At 37.7% G+C, this 19,568-nt stretch overlaps 1 protein-coding gene across 1 annotated transcript; it reads right to left on the reverse strand.

Annotated features, from left to right (window-relative positions):
• Positions 1-451: 451 nt before the first annotated feature.
• Positions 452-757, reverse strand: LOC131633169 (uncharacterized). Its single transcript, XM_058903886.1, has one exon. It carries the CDS (start codon positions 755-757, stop codon positions 452-454), a length of 306 nt encoding a protein of 101 aa, XP_058759869.1.
• Positions 758-19,568: the final 18,811 nt, after the last annotated feature.

The raw sequence follows: 19,568 nt of genomic DNA on the forward strand, positions 1-19,568 counted from the left end.
ACAAGGAAAAATCGAAGTTTGGTAAATAAAGTTTGACAATATATAAATACTTGAGGTTTGTTAAGAACATTGAATACAGAGAGATAGAAGAGACTGGTAGTATATGGTTTCTCGTAAAACGATTGGTGAGTTTTACATATACCACGAAGTGGTATTTATAGTATTGAGGTTTCATCATTTGCTGTGCATATATGTTACTGTGCCAAGTTGAAGACTGCTCATTGGTATTTCAAAATAGTTGTCATAATGATTACTTATTATTATAACACTCCCCCTTTTTGAAATATTTGCCGTAGTGCTCCGTTGAAGTCTTGTTGAGACGAATCCTATGGGAACATAAGTTGCCTCGTTAAAAACCTTATTAGGAAAAATCCATTGGGATAAAAACCTTAATAAGGGAAAAAGAGTACAACATTATGCTCCCCCTCAACAGAACACATATAGGTTCCTTTTAAAGATCTCGAAGGTGACGCATTCCAATATTTTGTACATGCTTCTTGAAAATTGATGTAGGAAGTGCCTTTGTAAAGAGATTTGCCACGTTATCACTTGAACGAATATACTGAATATCAACCTCTTTGTTTCTTTCCAATTCTTGTGTGAATGAGAAAAACTTCGGCGGGATATGCTTGGTTCTGTCACTTTTTATGTAACCTTCTTTCATCTGGGTAACACATGCCGCATTGTCTTCATGCAAAATTGTTGGATTATTATCAATTGGTAAACCAGACGCTCCCTGGATATGTCGAGTTACCATCGTAACCATCTACACTCTTTGTTTGCTTCATGAAGGGCAATTACTTCTGCATGATTTGAAGAAGTTGCTACAAGAGTTTGCTTTTGAGATCTCCATGATATTGCATTGTTGCCATATGTGAATATATATCCAGTTTGTGATTTAGCATTATGTGGGTCTGACAAATATCCCGCATCTGCATAAGCAAGCAAAACTGGTTTTGTATTGTTAGAATAAAATAAACCAAGATTAGATGTACCTCGAAGATATCAAAATATATGCTTTATTCCTTTCCAATGTCTTTTAGTAGGGCATGAACTAAATCTTGCTTGTAAATTCACTGCAAAAGCTATATCGGGTCTTGTATAGTTAGCAAGGTACATGAGTGCCCCAATGGCACTGAGGTATGGAACCTTCTCAATACCCTTTATGTATAATTTGATTGGTGTACTACCCATCATTGGACTACTCAAAGGATTTGCCTTGTCCATGTTGAACCTTCTCAATACCCTTTATGTATAATTTGATTGGTGTACTAATATACCATTTTTAGTGTACTCAATCTGTAAACCAAGGCAGAATCTGGTTTTTCCCAAATCTTTCCTTTCAAATTATTTCTTTAAATAATTTCTTGCTTCTTTGATTTCTTTATTAGTCCCAATGATATTTAAATCATCAACATAAACAGCAATGGTTACAAATCCAGATGTTGTTTTTCTTATAAAAACACAAGGACAAATATGATTATTCTCATAGCCTTCTTTAAGTAAATATTCACTTAGTCTATTGTACCACATGCGCCCGGATTGTTTTAATCCATACAATGATCTTTGCAACTTAATTGCATACATTTCTCTAGGTTTTGATGTCTGATGCATTTTAAATCCTTCTGGGATTTCCATGTATATATCAGTATCAAGTGATCCATATAAATAAGCAGTAACAACATCCATAAGATACATATCAAGAATGTTAAATACTGATAAACCAATTAAATAACGAAAAGTAATGGCATCCATAACAGGACAATATGTTACCTCATAATCAATTCCTGGTCTTTGGTAAAAACCTTGTGCAACGAGACGAACTTTGTATTTGACAATCTCATTTTTCTTATTTCGTTTTCTTACAAAAACCCATTTATACCCAACAGGTTTCACACCTTTAGGTATAGCCACAATAGAGCCAAATACTTTTCGATTATTAAGAGAATTTAACTCAGTATCTATAGTATCTTTCTAATTTTTCCAGTCATGTCTATTTTGACATTCATTCATTGTTCGTGGTTCTGGATCATCATTAATAATTTCACATACAATGGAAAATGAAAATATTTCATCTATATTCATACATTTTCGGTTCTACAAATTTCCCGTATCAACATAATTAATTGAAATCTCAAGATCATTCTTATTTCTAGTTTCACTATCAATAATCTCATTTTCATCATCTTGTGCTTCTTCGAGAGCACGCTTTTCAATTTTGGACTTATCATTATCTAGTGTCTTTTCAATATCACTTTCAATCATATTCACCTTTTCTATCCCCTTTCCTTTTTGGGGATTTTTGTCTTTGGATCCCATAGGTCGGCCACGTTTCAAGTGTGCCTTAGATGTACTTGCTTCATTATTTTGATTTGAAATCTCAATCCTAGATGGGACATTTATAGCCGGTACATGTGACTTTGTTACTCTTTTCAAATCAGTAAATGAATCTGGCAATTCATTTGCTAAATCTTGTTAGTGAACTATTTTCTTTACATTTTCTTCCCACGGTCTATTATATGGGTCCAAATGTAATAAATGAGGTACATGCCATGTTATGTCATTTTCTGATTTTTTATTCTCTCCCCCTAGAGTTGGAAATATTGTTTCGTCAAAATGACAATCAGCAAATCTTTCCTGAAAAATATCACCTGTTAAAGGTTCAAGATATCTAATAATAGATGGTGGTTCATACCCCACATATATACCTAACCTCCTTTGAGGACCCATCTTTGTTCTTTGTGGTGGTGATATTAGGACATATACTGCACATCCAAAAATCTTTAAATGAGAAATATTTGGTTCTTTTCCAATTGCAAGTTGATAAGGGGTATATTTATGATCAGCACTTGGCCTTAGATGGATGAGTGGTGCAACATGTAAAAATTGCATGACCCCAAACTGTAACTAGTAGTTTAGTTCTTATTATTAATGGTTTAGCAATATATTGAAGACGTTTGATTAATGACTCAGCTAAACCATTTTGTGTATGTACATGAGGAACATGATGTTCAACAGTAATACCAATTGACATGCAATAGTTGTTAAATGATTCAGATGTAAATTCACCAGCATTGTCAAGTCTAATTTTCTTTATAGTATAATCAGGAAATTGAACTCTAAGTTTAATTATTTGTGCGAGAAATTTTGCAAATGCCATATCACGACTTGACAACAAGCATACATATGACCATCTACTAGAAGCATCAATTAATACCATAAAATACCTGAATGGTCCTGACGGTGGATGGATAGGTCCACATATGTCTCCTTGAATTCTTTCAAGAAATGCAGGAGATTTTGTCTGAATCTTTCCTGGTGAATGCTTTGTTATTAGTTTGCCAAGAGAGCAAGCTTCACATGGTTTATCATCTTGTGTAAGTTTTAAACTTTTCAATGGATGACCATGTGTACTTTCAACTATTTTACGCATCATTGTTGAACCAGGGTGACCTAAACGGTCATGCCATAAAATCACAATTTTGGGATCTTCTTTTACTACTAAATTGCATTCAATTTAATGTATATATGTGTAATGTAAACCAGAAAGTAATTTTGGTAGTTTTTCTAAAATTTTCTTCTTTCCCAATACATTAGAAGTAATATTAATGTATTTCATATTACCTTCAGTTTCAGTTTCAATATCGTATCCTTGACGATATGTGTCATTAAAACTCAACAAATTTCTCTTTGATTTTGGAGAGTATAAAGCATTGTTAATGACAAATTTTGTCCCATTTGGTAATATGAACATAGCATTACTTGTTCCTTCAATCAAATCTGCAGGACCTGAGATTGTATTTATTATACCTTTAGTGGGATTGATTTCAGTAAAATATTTCTTACTTTTGAGGATTGTGTGTGTAGTTCCACTGTCCGGAATGCAAATGTCTTTGACATGTTCCATGTATAACCTTCTAGTGTAGTAAACACTTCTGATAGAAACGATCGTGCTGATAACGTGTTAAGAATACTGAATACAGAGAGATAGAAGAGACCAGTAGTATATGGTTTCTCGTAAAACGATTGGTGTGTTTTACATATACCACGAAGTGGTATTTATAGTATTGAGGTTTCATCATTTGCTGTGTGTAACACTCCATTTATTTTCATAATTTAATTTAATTAAATTAATTGAATTATGAGGAATTAAGCAATTGGGCTTGAGTTGTGGTTAGTAAGGAAGGGGGTGCATTGGTAGGCCCTATTACTAATTAAAATAATTTTATTTTATTCTTAATAAAATAGAAGGAGTGGTAGAATAGAGAAGGTTACAGTATTGGGAAAAGAAGTCTGAACGTGAAAAGAGAAGAGGAACGGAGAAGTGCGACCGAGGAAGAACGAAGAATCAACCTTCAGGTAAGGGGGGACTCTTCCGTTTATCTTCTATTATGGGATTATAGATAATATGATAGAATTGATCGTGTTATCCATACCAATTGGGTTGTGCTTAGGTTGTAGAAATGTTAGGTTTTGGGAGGATTTACACGTAATGATTATGCTGATTCGGGTAATGGTGTTATTTGGATGGTTTGAATGTATTATAATGTGCTATAATATGTGTTTGTTGCACTGTATGCGAAATCTGATTGGAATGGGTTGAATTGGTAATGATTTGGTGAAGGAAGGGTAAAATCGCAGGCTGTTTTCTGCTATTCGGAGCGCTGGGATTCGCCAGTTCGCGCCGCGTCCAGGAGTTGGCGCCGCGAACAGCTTGGCAGAAGGCCAGTAAGCTTTGTTGCGCTCAGTACACGCCGCGAGGGTGTAGTTTTTATTCGTTCCGCGCCGCGAACCTTTGTTTGCGCCGCGAAGGCGTAGTTCCTATTCGTTCCGCGCCGCAAACCGTGTGTGGCGCCGCGTGCTGTTAGTTGTTGCGACTGTCCATTTTGAAAAGTTTTAAAGAGGTGTAACTTTTAAACCGTAAACCGGATTTTGGTGCCGTTTCGAGTACAGTGAAGCTAATCAGATAATTTATATAATCAAATGGTGTTTGGAGTTGTGGCTCGAACTATTTTTTTTAAAAACACCGAGCTTATTTGTTTGTGGTAGGATATGCTTGTAGGTACACTAATGAATGTTTACCTGTATAATGTTGTGGTTGTAACTGGTGTCTATTGTACATGTATTGTTGGTATAAAATATGTATCTTATTGATGATTATGACATTAATCGATGTATGTGGGTGATGAGCATGTTATGGTTGATGCATGCATTCATAATCATTATGTGGCTGGTCCTTGACGATGGTGGATCAGTGGTAGCTAATTCCCATTGTGAGGAATTAGTGAGTGGGTGTTACCGTATCCTTGATGATGGTGGATCGGTGAGTTGGGTTATATCCCAGATTTTTGGTACCACATGCATGTAGTTGCATTGCATTAGGTTGTTTTACTATTATAACATGAATGGAAGATTGTCCAATGTTATAATATGTGTTAAGTTGGTTGTTTGCCTTCTGATTCTATGGTTTGAATCTGATCATAACTGTAATTGGGTGAATGGCATGTGAAATGATATTTTATTATTTATATCTTATAACATTAGTTAAATGTGAATGAGACTCACCCTTACTGTTGTTATTTTTCAGATTGAGGAGTATCTCTCGTACTTGGTGAGGATTAGCTCGTCAAGTAATGTTAGAGTCAGTTGGGTCCGTGTCATGCTCTGGTCGTGTAACACTGGGGGCGTCATTTAGAATTATTTGCTGAACTTTTATTTTGGATGGATTTGTATGTTGACGCTCTAAGTCTGTGACTTGACTGTTTGTTATTCAGATGTTAAAGATAATTCCGCTGTGTTAACATGATGAATCTGAATAAATTTGGTTGACGTTCTCCTTTATGGCATGACATGAGTATTGTTGTTTGAATTATATGGAAGTTGTAATGCCCTTTTCATGTTTACTCTGATTATTGTTTATTATTTATGCGGGGTATTAGAAGGGTGTTACAATAGTGGTATCAGAGCATTGTCGGTCGTTTGAGTCAGAGTCTTAGTGTCGGTTAATCCCTCGTATGCGATTAGTGTAAGGTTGACACTGTCGATACTTCTTGTTCTAATAGATATTGTTTGATATTTAGCAGAACAATGGCTGGAAGAGGAGGAAGGAACGACGACGCGATTGCTGAGGCTCTCGGTATGATTGCTGGTGTGTTGGGAGGGAATGCCAATGGAGCTGGAATTGGTGCTGACAGGCAGCTGAATAGTTTTCAGAGGAACAACCCTCCGTTGTTCAAAGGCACTCACGATCCCGAAGGCGCCCAGAAGTGGCTGAAGGAGGTTGAAAGGATCTTCCGGGTGATTGATTGTGACGAAAATCTGAAGGTGAGATATGGTACTCACATGCTGTCTGAGGAAGCTGATGATTGGTGGATGGCTAGTAGGGACGAACTGCAAGCTGCAGGTACTGCAATAACTTGGGCTGTGTTCAAAAGAGAATTCTTGCGGAGGTACTTTCCTGAGGATGTTAGAGGCAGGAAAGAGATTGAGTTTTTGGAGCTGACACAGGGTAACCTGACTGTGCCAGAGTATGCGTCCAAGTTTGTTGAGCTAGCAAAGTATTATGTCCACTACAATAATGATGAGGCTAGCGAATTCTCGAAGTTTGTTAAGTTTGAGAATGGTCTCCGCGATGAGATTAAACAGGGTATCAGATACCAGAGGATTCGCAGGTTTGTCGATTTGGTTGACTGCAGCCGAATCTTTGAAGAGGACAATATTAAACTGAAGTCGTCGCACTCTCGCGAGTTAGTCGACAGGAAAGGGAAAAAGCATATGGATCGTGGTAAGCCTTATGGTAAGGGTAATCAGAAAGCTGGAGGCTGGAAGAAGCCTAGTGGGGGAGACTCTAGTGCCCCTATTAAGTGCTTCAAGTGTGGAGAACCTGGACATCGCATTCACGAATGCAAAAGTGAGGAAAAGAAGTGCTATAGATGTGGAAAGGCAGGTCACATTGCTATTGAGTGCAAAGGGAACACTGTAACTTGTTTCAACTGCGGGGAAGAAGGTCATATCAGTCCTAAGTGTCCTAAGCCGAGGAAGAATCAAGCTGGTGGTAAGGTGTTCGCCTTATCTGGTTCAGAGACTACTCCAGATGATCGGTTAATTAAAGGTACGTGTTTTATCCATGGCACTCCTTTAATTGCAATAATAGATACTGGGGCAACTCACTCGTTTATTTCATTGGATTGTGCTAAATGACTGAATTTGGAAATATCTGAGATTAATGGGAGTATGGTCATTGACACTCCTGCGTCGGGTTCAGTGACTACTTCGTTTGCTTGTTTGAACTGTCCAATTGATATTTTTGGTAGAGAATTCGGAATGGACTTAGTGTGCCTTCCGTTGGAACAACTTGATGTTATCTTGGGTATGAATTGGTTGCAATTTAATCGGGTTCATATCAATTATTTCACGAAGACGGTTATTTTTCCTGAAGATGTCAGTGTTGAGGATTTAGCGATGACGGCTAGACAAGTGGATGAAGCAATGAAGGACGGGGCTGTCGTGTTCATGTTGATTGCATACATGGAAGTGAAAAAGAAAGCGGTGAGTAGTGACTTACCGGTAGTATGTGAATTTCCAGAAGTCTTTCCAGAAGATGTAAGAGAATTGCCGCTAGAGAGGGAGGTAGAATTTGCTATTGAACTAATTCCTGGAACTAATCCTGTGTCGATGGCACCTTATCGTATGTCGGCATCGGAATTGAATGAGTTGAAGAATGAATTGGAAGATTTACTTGAGAAGAAATTTATTCGTCCTAGTGTCTCACCGTGGGGTGCACCGGTGTTACTAGTGAAGAAGAAAGAAGGTTCAATGAGGTTGTGTGTGGATTACAGACAACTCAACAAGGTTACTATCAAGAATCGGTATCCCTTGCCGAGGATTGATGACTTGATGGATCAACTGGTTGGAGCTTGTGTGTTCAGCAAAAATTGACTTGAGGTCGGGATATCATCAGATTCGGGTGAAGACGGACGATATTCAGAAAACGGCATTTAGGACGAGGTATGGTCATTACGAATATACAGTGATGCCATTTGGAGTAACCAACGCGCCGGGGGTTTTCATGGAGTATATGAATAGGATCTTCCATCCTTATCTGGATCAGTTCATAGTAGTATTTATTGATGATATTTTAATATATTCTAAGAATGAAGAAGAGCATGCGGATCATCTTAGAGTGGTATTGGAACTATTGAAGGAAAAGAAACTTTTTGCAAAACTGTCAAAGTGTGAGTTCTGGTTAAACGAAGTGAGCTTTCTTGGGCATGTAATTTCTAAAGATGGTATTGCCGTTGACCCAACGAAAGTAGAAGCAGTGTCTAAGTGGGAAGCTCCGAGGTCAGTTTCCGAAATCCGTAGTTTCCTTGGTCTGGCGGGTTACTATAGAAAGTTCATTGAAGGTTTTTCAAAGTTAGCATTACCGTTAACTAAGTTGACTAGGAAGGGTCAAGCGTTTGTTTGGGATTCGAAATGTGAAGAAGGATTCCAAGAGTTGAAGAAGAGGTTGACTAGTGCGCCGATCTTGATTTTTCCGAATCCGGCGGAATCTTTTGTTGTTTATTGTGATGCTTCGTTGTCAGGATTAGGAGGTGTACTGATGCAGAATCAACAGGTAGTCGCTTATGCGTCGAGACAACTCAAGGTGCATGAGAGAAACTATCCGACTCATGACTTAGAGTTGGCAGCAGTGGTATTTGTGTTGAAGTTGTGGAGGCATTACTTATATGGTTCAAGGTTTGAAGTATTTAGTGATCACAAGAGTTTGAAGTACCTCTTTGACCAAAAAGAGTTGAATATGAGACAAAGAAGATGGTTAGAATTTCTCAAGGATTATGATTTTGAACTGAATTATCATCCGGGTAAAGCAAATGTTGTTGCCGATGCATTGAGTAGGAAGTCCTTGCATATGTCTATGCTTATGGTGAGAGAATTAGATTTAATTGAGCAATTCCGAGATTTGAGTTTAGTATGTGAAGACACTCCTATCAGTGTTAAATTGGGTATGTTGAAGCTGACTAGTGGTATTCTTGAGGAAATCCGAGAAGGTCAGAAGACTGATGTAGAGTTGGTTGATAAGTTGGCTCTGATTAATCAAGATAAAGGAGGTGAATTCAGAATCGACGAGAATGGTATAATGAGGTTTGGTAATCGTGTTTGTGTTCCTGATGTTGCCGAATTGAGGAAGAGTATTCTTGAAGAAGGACATCGTAGCGGATTGAGTATTCATCCTGGTGCTACCAAGATGTATCATGACTTAAAGAAGCTGTTTTGGTGGCCTGGAATGAAAAAGGAAATAGCTGAATTTGTCTATGCTTGTTTGACTTGCCAGAAGTCGAAGATTGAGCATCAGAAACCGTATGGAGCTATGCAACCGTTATTTATTCCGGAATGGAAGTGGGATAGTATATCTATGGATTTTGTGTCAGGTTTGCCGAGGACGGGGAAGAATTGTGAAGCTATTTAGGTTATTGTGGACAGGTTGACAAAGTCTACTCACTTTATACCAATGAGAATGGATTACCCAATGGAGAAGCTGGCTCAATTATATATTGAAAAGATAGTGAGTTTACATGGTATTCCTTCGAGTATCGTGTCGGATAGAGATCCAAGGTTTACATCCAGATTCTGGGAAGGTTTGCAGAGGGCTTTGGGTACTAAGCTGAGATTGAGTTCTGCTTATCATCCGCAGACGGATGGACAGACGGAAAGAACGATTCAATCACTAGAAGATTTGTTGCGTGCTTGTGTGTTGGAAAGAGGCGGTGCTTGGGATAGTTATCTACCCTTGATCGAATTTACTTACAATAATAGTTTTCACTCGAGCATTGGTATGGCTCCGTTTGAAGCTTTGTATGGTCGGAGGTGTAGAACGCCTTTATGTTGGTATGAATCTGGCGAAAGTGCCGTGATTGGACCGGAAATTGTTCAGGAGACAACAGAAAGGATCAAGATGATTCAGGAGAAGATGAAGACTTCTCAGAGTCGTCAGAAGAGTTATCATGATAAAAGAAGGAGGACACTTGAATTTCAAGCAGGAGATCATGTGTTCTTGAGGGTGACCCCCACAACTGGTGTTGGTAGAGCACTGAAATCAAGGAAGTTGACTCCGCGATTCATTGGTCCGTTCCAGATTACGGAGAGGGTGGGAGAAGTAGCGTATCGTATTGTGTTGCCACCGACGCTTGCGAATCTGCATGATGTATTCCACGTATCACAGTTGAGGAAATACATTGCTGATCCATCTCATGTGATCCAAGTCGATGATGTACAGGTAAAGGACAATCTGACAGTTGAAACTTTGCCTATGAGGATTGAAGACCGAAGGCTGAAACAATTGCGTGGCAAGGAGATAGCACTGGTCAAAGTAGCTTGGGGAGGACCAGCAGGTGGGAATGTGACTTGGGAATTGGAGAGTCAGATGAAGGATTCCTATCCAGAGTTATTTGCCTAAGGTATGTTTTCGAGGACGAAAACTATTTAGTGGGGGAGAGTTGTAACACTTCATTTATTTTCATAATTTAATTTAATTAAATTAATTGAATTATGAGGAATTAAGCAATTGGGCTTGAGTTGTGGTTAGTAAGGAAGGGGGTGCATTGGTAGGCCCTATTACTAATTAAAATAATTTTATTTTATTCTTAATAAAATAGAAGGAGTGGTAGAATAGAGAAGGTTACAGTATTGGGAAAAGAAGTCTGAACGTGAAAAGAGAAGAGGAACGGAGAAGTGCGACCGAGGAAGAACGAAGAATCAACCTTCAGGTAAGGGGGACTCTTCCGTTTATCTTCTATTATGGGATTATAGATAATATGATAGAATTGATCGTGTTATCCGTACCAATTGGGTTGTGCTTAGGTTGTAGAAATGTTAGGTTTTGGGAGGATTTACACGTAATGATTATGCTGATTCGTGTAATGGTGTTATTTGGATGGTTTGAATGTATTAGAATGTGCTATAATATGTGTTTGTTGCACTGTGTGCGAAATCTGATTGGAATTGGTTGAATTGGTAATGATTTGTTGAAGGAAGGGTAAAATCGCAGACTGTTTTCTGCTATTCGGAGCGCTGGGATTCGCCAGTTCGCGCCGCGTCCAGGAGTTGGCGCCGCGAACAGCTTGGCAGAAGGCCAGGAAGCTTTGTTGCGCTCAGTACGCGCCGCGAACATATGACCGCGCCGCGAGGGCGTAGTTTTTATTCGTTCCGCGCCGCGAACCTTTGTTTGCGCCGCGAAGGCGTAGTTCCTATTCGTTCCGCGCCGCGAACCGTGTGTGGCGCCGCGTGCTGTTAGTTGTTGCGACTGTCCATTTTGAAAAGTTTTAAAGAGGTGTAACTTTTAAACCGTAAACCGGATTTTGGTGCCGTTTCGAGTACAGTGAAGCTAATCAGATAATTTATATAATCAAATGGTGTTTGGAGTTGTGGCTCGAACTATTTTTTTTAAAAACACCGAGCTTATTTGTTTGTGGTAGGATATGCTTGTAGGTACACTAATGAATGTTTACCTGTATAATGTTGTGGTTGTAACTGGTGTCTATTGTACATGTATTGTTGGTATAAAATATGTATCTTATTGATGATTATGACATTAATCGATGTATGTGGGTGATGAGCATGTTATGGTTGATGCATGCATTCATAATCATTATGTGGCTGGTCCTTGACGATGGTGGATCAGTGGTAGCTAATTCCCATTGTGAGGAATTAGTGAGTGGGTGTTACCGTATCCTTGATGATGGTGGATCGGTGAGTTGGGTTATATCCCAGATTTTTGGTACCACATGCATGTAGTTGCATTGCATTAGGTTGTTTTACTATTATAACATGAATGGAAGATTGTCCAATGTTATAATATGTGTTAAGTTGGTTGATTGCCTTCTGATTCTATGGTTTGAATCTGATCATAACTGTAATTGGGTGAATGGCATGTGAAATGATATTTTATTATTTATATCTTATAACATTAGTTAAATGTGAATGAGACTCACCCTTACTGTTGTTATTTTTCAGATTGAGGAGTATCTCTCGTACTTGGTGAGGATTAGCTCGTCAAGTAGTGTTAGAGTCAGTTGGGTCCGTGTCATGCTCTGGTCGTGTAACACTGGGGGCGTCATTTAGAATTATTTGCTGAACTTTTATTTTGGATGGATTTGTATGTTGACGCTCTAAGTCTGTGACTTGATTGTTTGTTATTCAGATGTTAAAGATAATTCCGCTGTGTTAACAAGATGAATCTGAATAAATTTGGTTGACGTTCTCCTTTATGGCATGACATGAGTATTGTTGTTTGAATTATATGGAAGTTGTAATGCCCTTTTCATGTTTACTCTGATTATTGTTTATTATTTATGCGGGGTATTAGAAGGGTGTTACACTGTGCATATATGTTACTGTGCCAAGTTGAAGACTGTTCATTGGTATTTCAAAATAGTTGTCATAATGATTAATTATTATAACAAGGTTATGTTTCTCTAGGCGAATTATATGGCAAAGTAGAAACAATATATACATTAGCCGTATTTATTTTTTAATGGAGCAATATTTAGGTCTAGACTCTATAATCAATAGGATAGTTTCCTATATAATTACCACAAATTATAAATTATTTAACACATTAATTCAATCAATTACACTATTTCACACATTTTTTGCTTTACTTTAATTTATTTTATGCATTTTTTATTTATTTATTTATTAGTTTCATATTTCTCACATATCATACTTAATACTCCGTGGAGTAGTTAAAAAGCCCACAATTGAGGGACAAGTTTTCTCCTCAACAGAATCTCGAAGATAAAAAAATTATTGTTGAGAGTTATCAGACGATCTTTGGCTAACATTCACAATTCGACAATAAATTTGTCACACATGTTTTAATGCTACAATCAATATCGCTGAAAAAGTTCCATTCACAATGACAAGACTATGTTTGCAATACGCACATGCAGTTCAAAAAGAACATTATGATCATGGATCTTCCATCAGTTACCCAAAGATTTCGACTTCCTATTTTTGAACATATCATTATAATTGGCAAAAAGGTTTGAAGTTTTAGTCGAAGACGTTCGACTCAATATAACGGGTCATCGACTGGAAGAGGCTTTTGAAACACTTAGTGAAATAAAAGGCTTAAGAGTTATTTCAGAAAAACTGGGATTGGAGTCGAAAGTTCTTTAGGTTTAAAACAGACGGTTTTTGGGTCGTTTCTGGTCAGGAATGTTCGAAGAAGATTGAGAATCTATGTTCAGAATCTGGTTTTGATAATAACAAGCATATATTTTGTGAGTAACAATTTTATTACTAATGATTTCATTTAGTGTGCAGATACTATACCATAAGTCTTATACAGGATTCATCAGAAAAAGAGTTCAACGACTACATCAAAAACTGGCTCAGATATGAAATCCAACATCCAGAAGATTGACGAAGCTAAACATCATTCATCAGATGTTATGCTTAAGAATACGTCAAACAAGCCAAGATCAGCAAATCAGAAGTAAAGAAGCAACAATGAAGATCAAGACCATTCAGAAGAATATGCAACAACAACAGTATCACAAGAAGCTAGATTTTAACAAGATAATCTTCAACGAAATATCAACGTTACATACAACAAACACAGAATCAGAAAGTACAATCAGAAGATTCAAGGGAATTTCAATATACATGAAGATCCGTTACAGCAAGAAGATCACATGAATAGAAGATCAAAAGTTCCGATAGAGTTACGCAGTGACATATAAAATGCAAACAACATCAGAGTCACTTGTGAACCAATGAAGAATCTACAGGTCAACATACAGAATAAATAAAACACAAAGAGCTTAGAATCAAAGGGAGAGCCATTAGAAACATCATCACATGCAAAATGGTTACAACATTTAAAAGGAACAACTCCCAAGGTTAAAAGAAGAAGCAAGCTACATGCAGCATATTGGAAAGACAAGATTAACCAAAAGAAGCACGCCATCAACTATAATCATCATGATGAGGATAAGGTTCTGCCAAGAACAAAACATGTCACAAAAGGCTCAATCTAGACGAAGCATTCAAAGCAACATCTAAACAAATATCAACGACTAGATTCCAACGGTAACCACTCACCAAGCTATAAATAGAGTCAAACGTCAAACTTGAAGATGCATGGTATCCATCTATCCATCCACCTATCCAAAATGAAGAGTGAGTAATCATTCATCCCTTGTATGGATCCGGAGAGAAAAAGAGAATATCCAGTAAGGATCATCCATGGAGAAAGGATCAAGAGTGCAACCAAAGAAATATTCTGCACAAGAAGAAGAGAATGAATCTGCAGGATGCTTCTGTGCATTTTGAGATGAAGCAGCCGAGCATGAACACTTAATTGAAGAAATATGAAGACATGCATCAGAAGATACAAGAGGTAACACATACTCTGTATGTGATAAGCAACAGTGCTGATATACATTGATCATATGCCTGTACAATACAAGAGAGAGAAAATGTGTGAGAAAGCAAACACACAATAGAAGATACACAAGAGGCAACATATACTATGTATGTGATCATCCATAGTGTTGTTATACACTAAACACATGCCTATGTGATGGAAATGGAGAGCATGAACGTGAAAGCTGACGAGCTAATTCAACTGCTCCATTAAGAGGCAACATACACTATGTGTATGATGATTAAATGTTGAAATACACATCATATACCTACCATGAAGAATCTCTTAGAGGATGAAGAAGAAAACCTGCATGCTATACAGAATGCTCCATTGAGGAGATATGAAGACATCCAAGAATACCTGATCAAGCATTAAATTGATCATGTTGAAAGACAAAGGAAACAGAAGACACTGAGTTGTTGCTCGTAGAGTGTTTCATGTTTACTAATGTTGATCAATGTGTCATCAGCTGTAACCAGCTTTAAGATCAGTATTGAAGAAGCTGAAGCTGAAGATCAATATGAAGAAGCAATTCAATAGAGCTGCTGCTCTAAATCTTCTTTCAGAAGATTATTTGAAGAAGCACTCAAAACAGAGTTGATGCTCTAAATTTTCTTAAGAAATGAAGATCAAGACAGAAGCAACCAACATAAGAGTTGCTGCTCTTTATCTGCTTTCAGAAGAAGAAGATCTCACCCGGAAGTTGAAGAAAAGAAGACTGCAAGATATTTGATTCTTGTATTTAAATGTAAAACACATAAAGTTGTTGCTCATAGTGTGTTATATCATAGAAACTTATGATAGGATGTTTAGGCACCTGAAGTGACTTCTAGTCAGTGTGTTGTAAACATACGTATTGAGAATAGGAGACCATCTGCTTGAATAAGAAGCACATATGTAAATCTCCAGAAGATGCCTTGAGTGACCAGTTAAGGTCAGAACCTTGAGAAGACAATTGGCTGCGGTCATTGTGGAAATCTCTTGGAGACCAAGTGAAGGTCCGGAGTCCAGGAGTCAATGGATGTTATATCTCGTGGAGATCACTGAACAGTCCATTGCAGTCAGTCACAGCAGGTAACTGTGCAGGGAGTCAGTCACAACATGTTGTTGTGCAGGTTACTAGATTGATGAACGTTATATCCAGATGGGATCAGTGAACGGTTCAGTCATCTAGGAGTTAGTCACAACAGTTGGCTGTGTAGGATTGTTAGTCACGACGGAGGATCGTGCAGTTGTAATCATGATTTGGTTATAGTGGATTAAGACCTCTGTTGAGAGGCAAATCACCTGAGGAAGGTGGACTGGAGGTAGCCTTATTCAAAAGGTGAACCAGGATAAAAATAAATGTGTCTTTTACTTTCTGCATAATTCATTTTAACTTAGAACCTTCACGTAGAAATCTTAAGAACTGTACTGAGACAAGTCAGAAGTTCTGATGATACAAATAAGTTAATAATGAATATCTCATTGGCTATGCAACTTTATTCCAAGAATTTTTACACAACTCAAAAGCATATCCAGAAAATGAGATTCAAAGAAGAAAGAAAAGACGTTAAAAGAAAGGGAATTTTTAATTGATAAAGAACACAATTCATCCCCCCCTTTCTTGTGTTTTTCTCCACCTTCAAGGAACACGTGGAGTCTTCTCAAGGTCAGGGCTGCATGGATGAGACACGTGTCGACATGTGATTAGTCGACCGTTAGGACAATTTATTTTTAGAATTTCTATTTAGGCAAGTTAATGTTAATAGTTCGGGGGTCCGCATTTTTACATTACAAGAGACAAAACTCAATCTCTGCACACAAAATGAGAAACAAGTGTAATTTTCTGGAAATGTACGTATGCGTACCAAATTAATTATTTTGCAATCATTTTAATATTCCAGTTTGTCTTTTACTTACATTTGTTGCTTTCTTTTAATGCCTTTACTTCAGTCAAGCTTTAAATTTTTTTTATTGTTTTCTTCATTTACATTCAAGTTTTCTACATTTAATACGAGTCAAAGTTACACAAAACAAGAACATAGCAATAAGTCCTGGAATTTACTAGTTGATTCTGCAAAGTAACCTTCAAAAAGAAACTAGCGTTTGTTTATCAATTTTTTTGGTAAACAAATTGGCACACCCGGTGGGACCCGTTGGTTGCTAATTGTTTCTTGCTTTCTAATCATTTTCGAAAGTATGAATGAGATTAAGGAGTGGTAGACAATTGAATGAAATGTCTAATAATAATACGAACAATTCTGATCATTCTAGAAATTAAATAGATGTCGTTCCGACTGGAACACTATCACAAAGTGTGACAATTATGTCTCCAGTTTGGACATCAAGTGCTGCTGGGTCGACGACAGCCATAGTGTCGTCGCCGGTAAATCCACTACGGTCGCCTATCAATCTGGCAAGACCGTTATTTCGAGGAATAGTCCCTCTGCCCGGATTCCCTCGATATGGAATGCCTACGTCGATGATGGTGGGTTTGCATGCTAACTCATCTATGTATTCCGACAGCATGATAGCCACAGGTACATCTTTGAATCCAGGAAGTCGACTAACAGGTTTAGGATATATGCCGTAAGTGTCACCATCACTAAATACTACGTCTATGTTGTCTATTAGATAGCAAATAGACGAAAATAACCATGATATGGTGAATTCCCTGACACAACAAATTGTGACTATTTTTACTCCCATGATATATAACACAAACTATAGTTATGAGATGTTGGCCGGTCAAATGGATAGAATAGTAGACTTTTTTAGGACACCACCAATTCCACCTCGACCCACTCCCCATGTGTCGAATGTAAAAGTAGTCGAGACACCAGGAAATGGAGTTAGAATAGAAACTCAACGACAAGTCCCAGAATGATACAAAGAGGGACACATTTATCAATATATCCCAAGAGTTGTACAACGGAATCAAGATGCAAATTAAGTTTTAAGACATGTCCAACAAAATGCTCATATTGGCCACAATAATATTTCAGATGTAGTGGAACAAATATTAGTTCAAAATGGAATAAATGTAGGACTTCATAGGCCTAATGTCGTGTCTCCCTTGAAAGAATATGTTAGGAAAAATGAGTTACCTATAGGGTGGAAAGTCCCAAAATTTACTAAGTTCGCTGGCAAAACTGGTGAGTCGACAGTTGAACATGTCCCCACATTTCAGACTGAAGCTGGTGATCTTGCCAATAATGAAAACTTGAAAATGAATTATTTCCCTAGTTCTTTAACAAAAAATGCTTTCACTTGGTTCACAACCCTACCTCCACAGTCCGCATTTTCTTGGAACCAATTAGAAAGATTGTTTCATGAACAATTTTATATGGGACAGTCGAAAATTAGTTTGAAAGAGTTAGAAGGAGTAAGGCGAAAGGTGGCTGAGTTGATAGATGATTATCTGAATTGCTTTAGGTTGTTAAAATCTAGATGTTTCACCCAAGTCCCGGAACACGAGTTAGTTGAAATGGTTGTTGGGGTTTAGATTACTCTATCAGGAAAAAGCTAGATACCTAGTATTTGAGGGATATGGCACAGTTAGCTGATAGAGTTCATCAGGTAAAACGGTTAAAAGTTAAAAAGGCTAGGGCTAGCAAATATCACAATAAAAGAGAAAGTTGCATATATTGCAACTGATGATTTCGACTCAGAAGTCGATAGTAGTTATGACGAAAGTGAGGTAAATGTGGCGAAATTAAAGCCATGACCTCCATATGTTTGCAAACTGCTTAAACCTTCAAATGGGAAAAATCCCATAGAAAATAATAAGAATGAAAAGTTTGTCAATAAATCTTATACGTTCGGTATAACAAAATGTGACGAGATATTTGATTTGTTAGTTACTGATGGGTAAATCATAGTGCCTCCAAGACTTAAAAACCCTCCTCTAAAATAGAAAAAGAAAAGAGGATTTTGTAAGTTTCATAATTTTTTGGGGCATAAAACATCTCAATGTGTACTTTTCAGGGATCTGGTGCAAAAGGCTTTGAAGGAAGGTAGGCTATAATTTGGAGAAAAACTAAAATCGTCGATGCAGGTTGATACTAATCCTTTGTTGGTCAGAGAAGCTAATTACACAGAGCTTTTTGATGTCATGATGGTCAAAACTACTGAAGGTTTTGACGAAAAAGAAAATTTTTGCTGCTGATGGCAAGGTGTTGAGTTTGGTCTATCCCAAACCAAATGAGAGTCTTCTGAAATTTCTTGAAAGATGTCATAGGAATAATTCTCAGGTGGGTCTTTTTCCAAGATGTGATGTTGTGTATGATGTAGATGCTGCTAAGAAAGTGAGATTTGACCCTCGTCGAAGTCAGAATCGACAATTTATGTTCGAAGGGAAAGTAGTGTTCGTAGGAATGAGAATTATAGGAAGAGGATTGAGAAACCCAGGACTTTCCGTCCTCCTTTTGATGTGCCTCAAGGAAAATGGGTGAAGCCTATTAATTTTCAAGAGGGAAGGCGTCCAGAGTGGAAGATCTAAGATTCTGGAGCAAGTGCTAAAGATTCCAAGCATGCTAATGGGTCGAGGAAAAGGGAGTATGTGTCTCCATATTATAAAGGGAAAAATCCCATGACAAGGACCCAATGGAGGCGTTACCAAAGAAACCAAAAGAATAAGGAGGGTTCGACCCTAGTTCAAATAAGCTTCGATAGGTATCAACCAAAACCTTTTTATAGGAAGCTGACCAAGGAGCAAACTAGAGTGGCAAATGAGCATTTGTCTTCAGGAGTGGTCTTGGGAAAGAAGGCTTTTGACAATGCTCCAAGTAATAGTGCTGGGAAAGACCCTGAATATTCTCTACTTTCAGATGAAGAACTAGTTAATGATAATTTCGAAGCAGAGTCAGATGAATTGTTGATCGACTGTGGAATTGTTTCAGTGCTTCCTGTAGAGTACGACATAATTTCAGAAGTATCAGAAACTGGTGATTACTTCGTCTAGGATGAAAATGTGGACGAAATTCCAGTATGTTATTACGTGATGGGAAATGGTGTGGTTTAGGAACAGAAGGCTGTGTTTGAAAAGCCATATCATGGGATGATGTATCATCTTAAACCTTTGTTTATAAGGGCAAAGATTAATGGCGTCCCAATAAACAAGGTGTTTGTTGATGGTGGGGCTGCTGTGAACTTG

The sequence above is a fragment of the Vicia villosa genome, unplaced genomic scaffold, assembly GCF_029867415.1.
Source record: "Vicia villosa cultivar HV-30 ecotype Madison, WI unplaced genomic scaffold, Vvil1.0 ctg.001083F_1_1, whole genome shotgun sequence".
NCBI classification, from domain to species: domain Eukaryota; kingdom Viridiplantae; phylum Streptophyta; class Magnoliopsida; order Fabales; family Fabaceae; genus Vicia; species Vicia villosa.

Coding starts and splice junctions, on each gene's coding strand:
- LOC131633169 (XM_058903886.1), bottom strand. CDS start 757: ATGGTAACTCGACATATCCAGGGAGCGTCTGGTTTACCAATTGATAAT.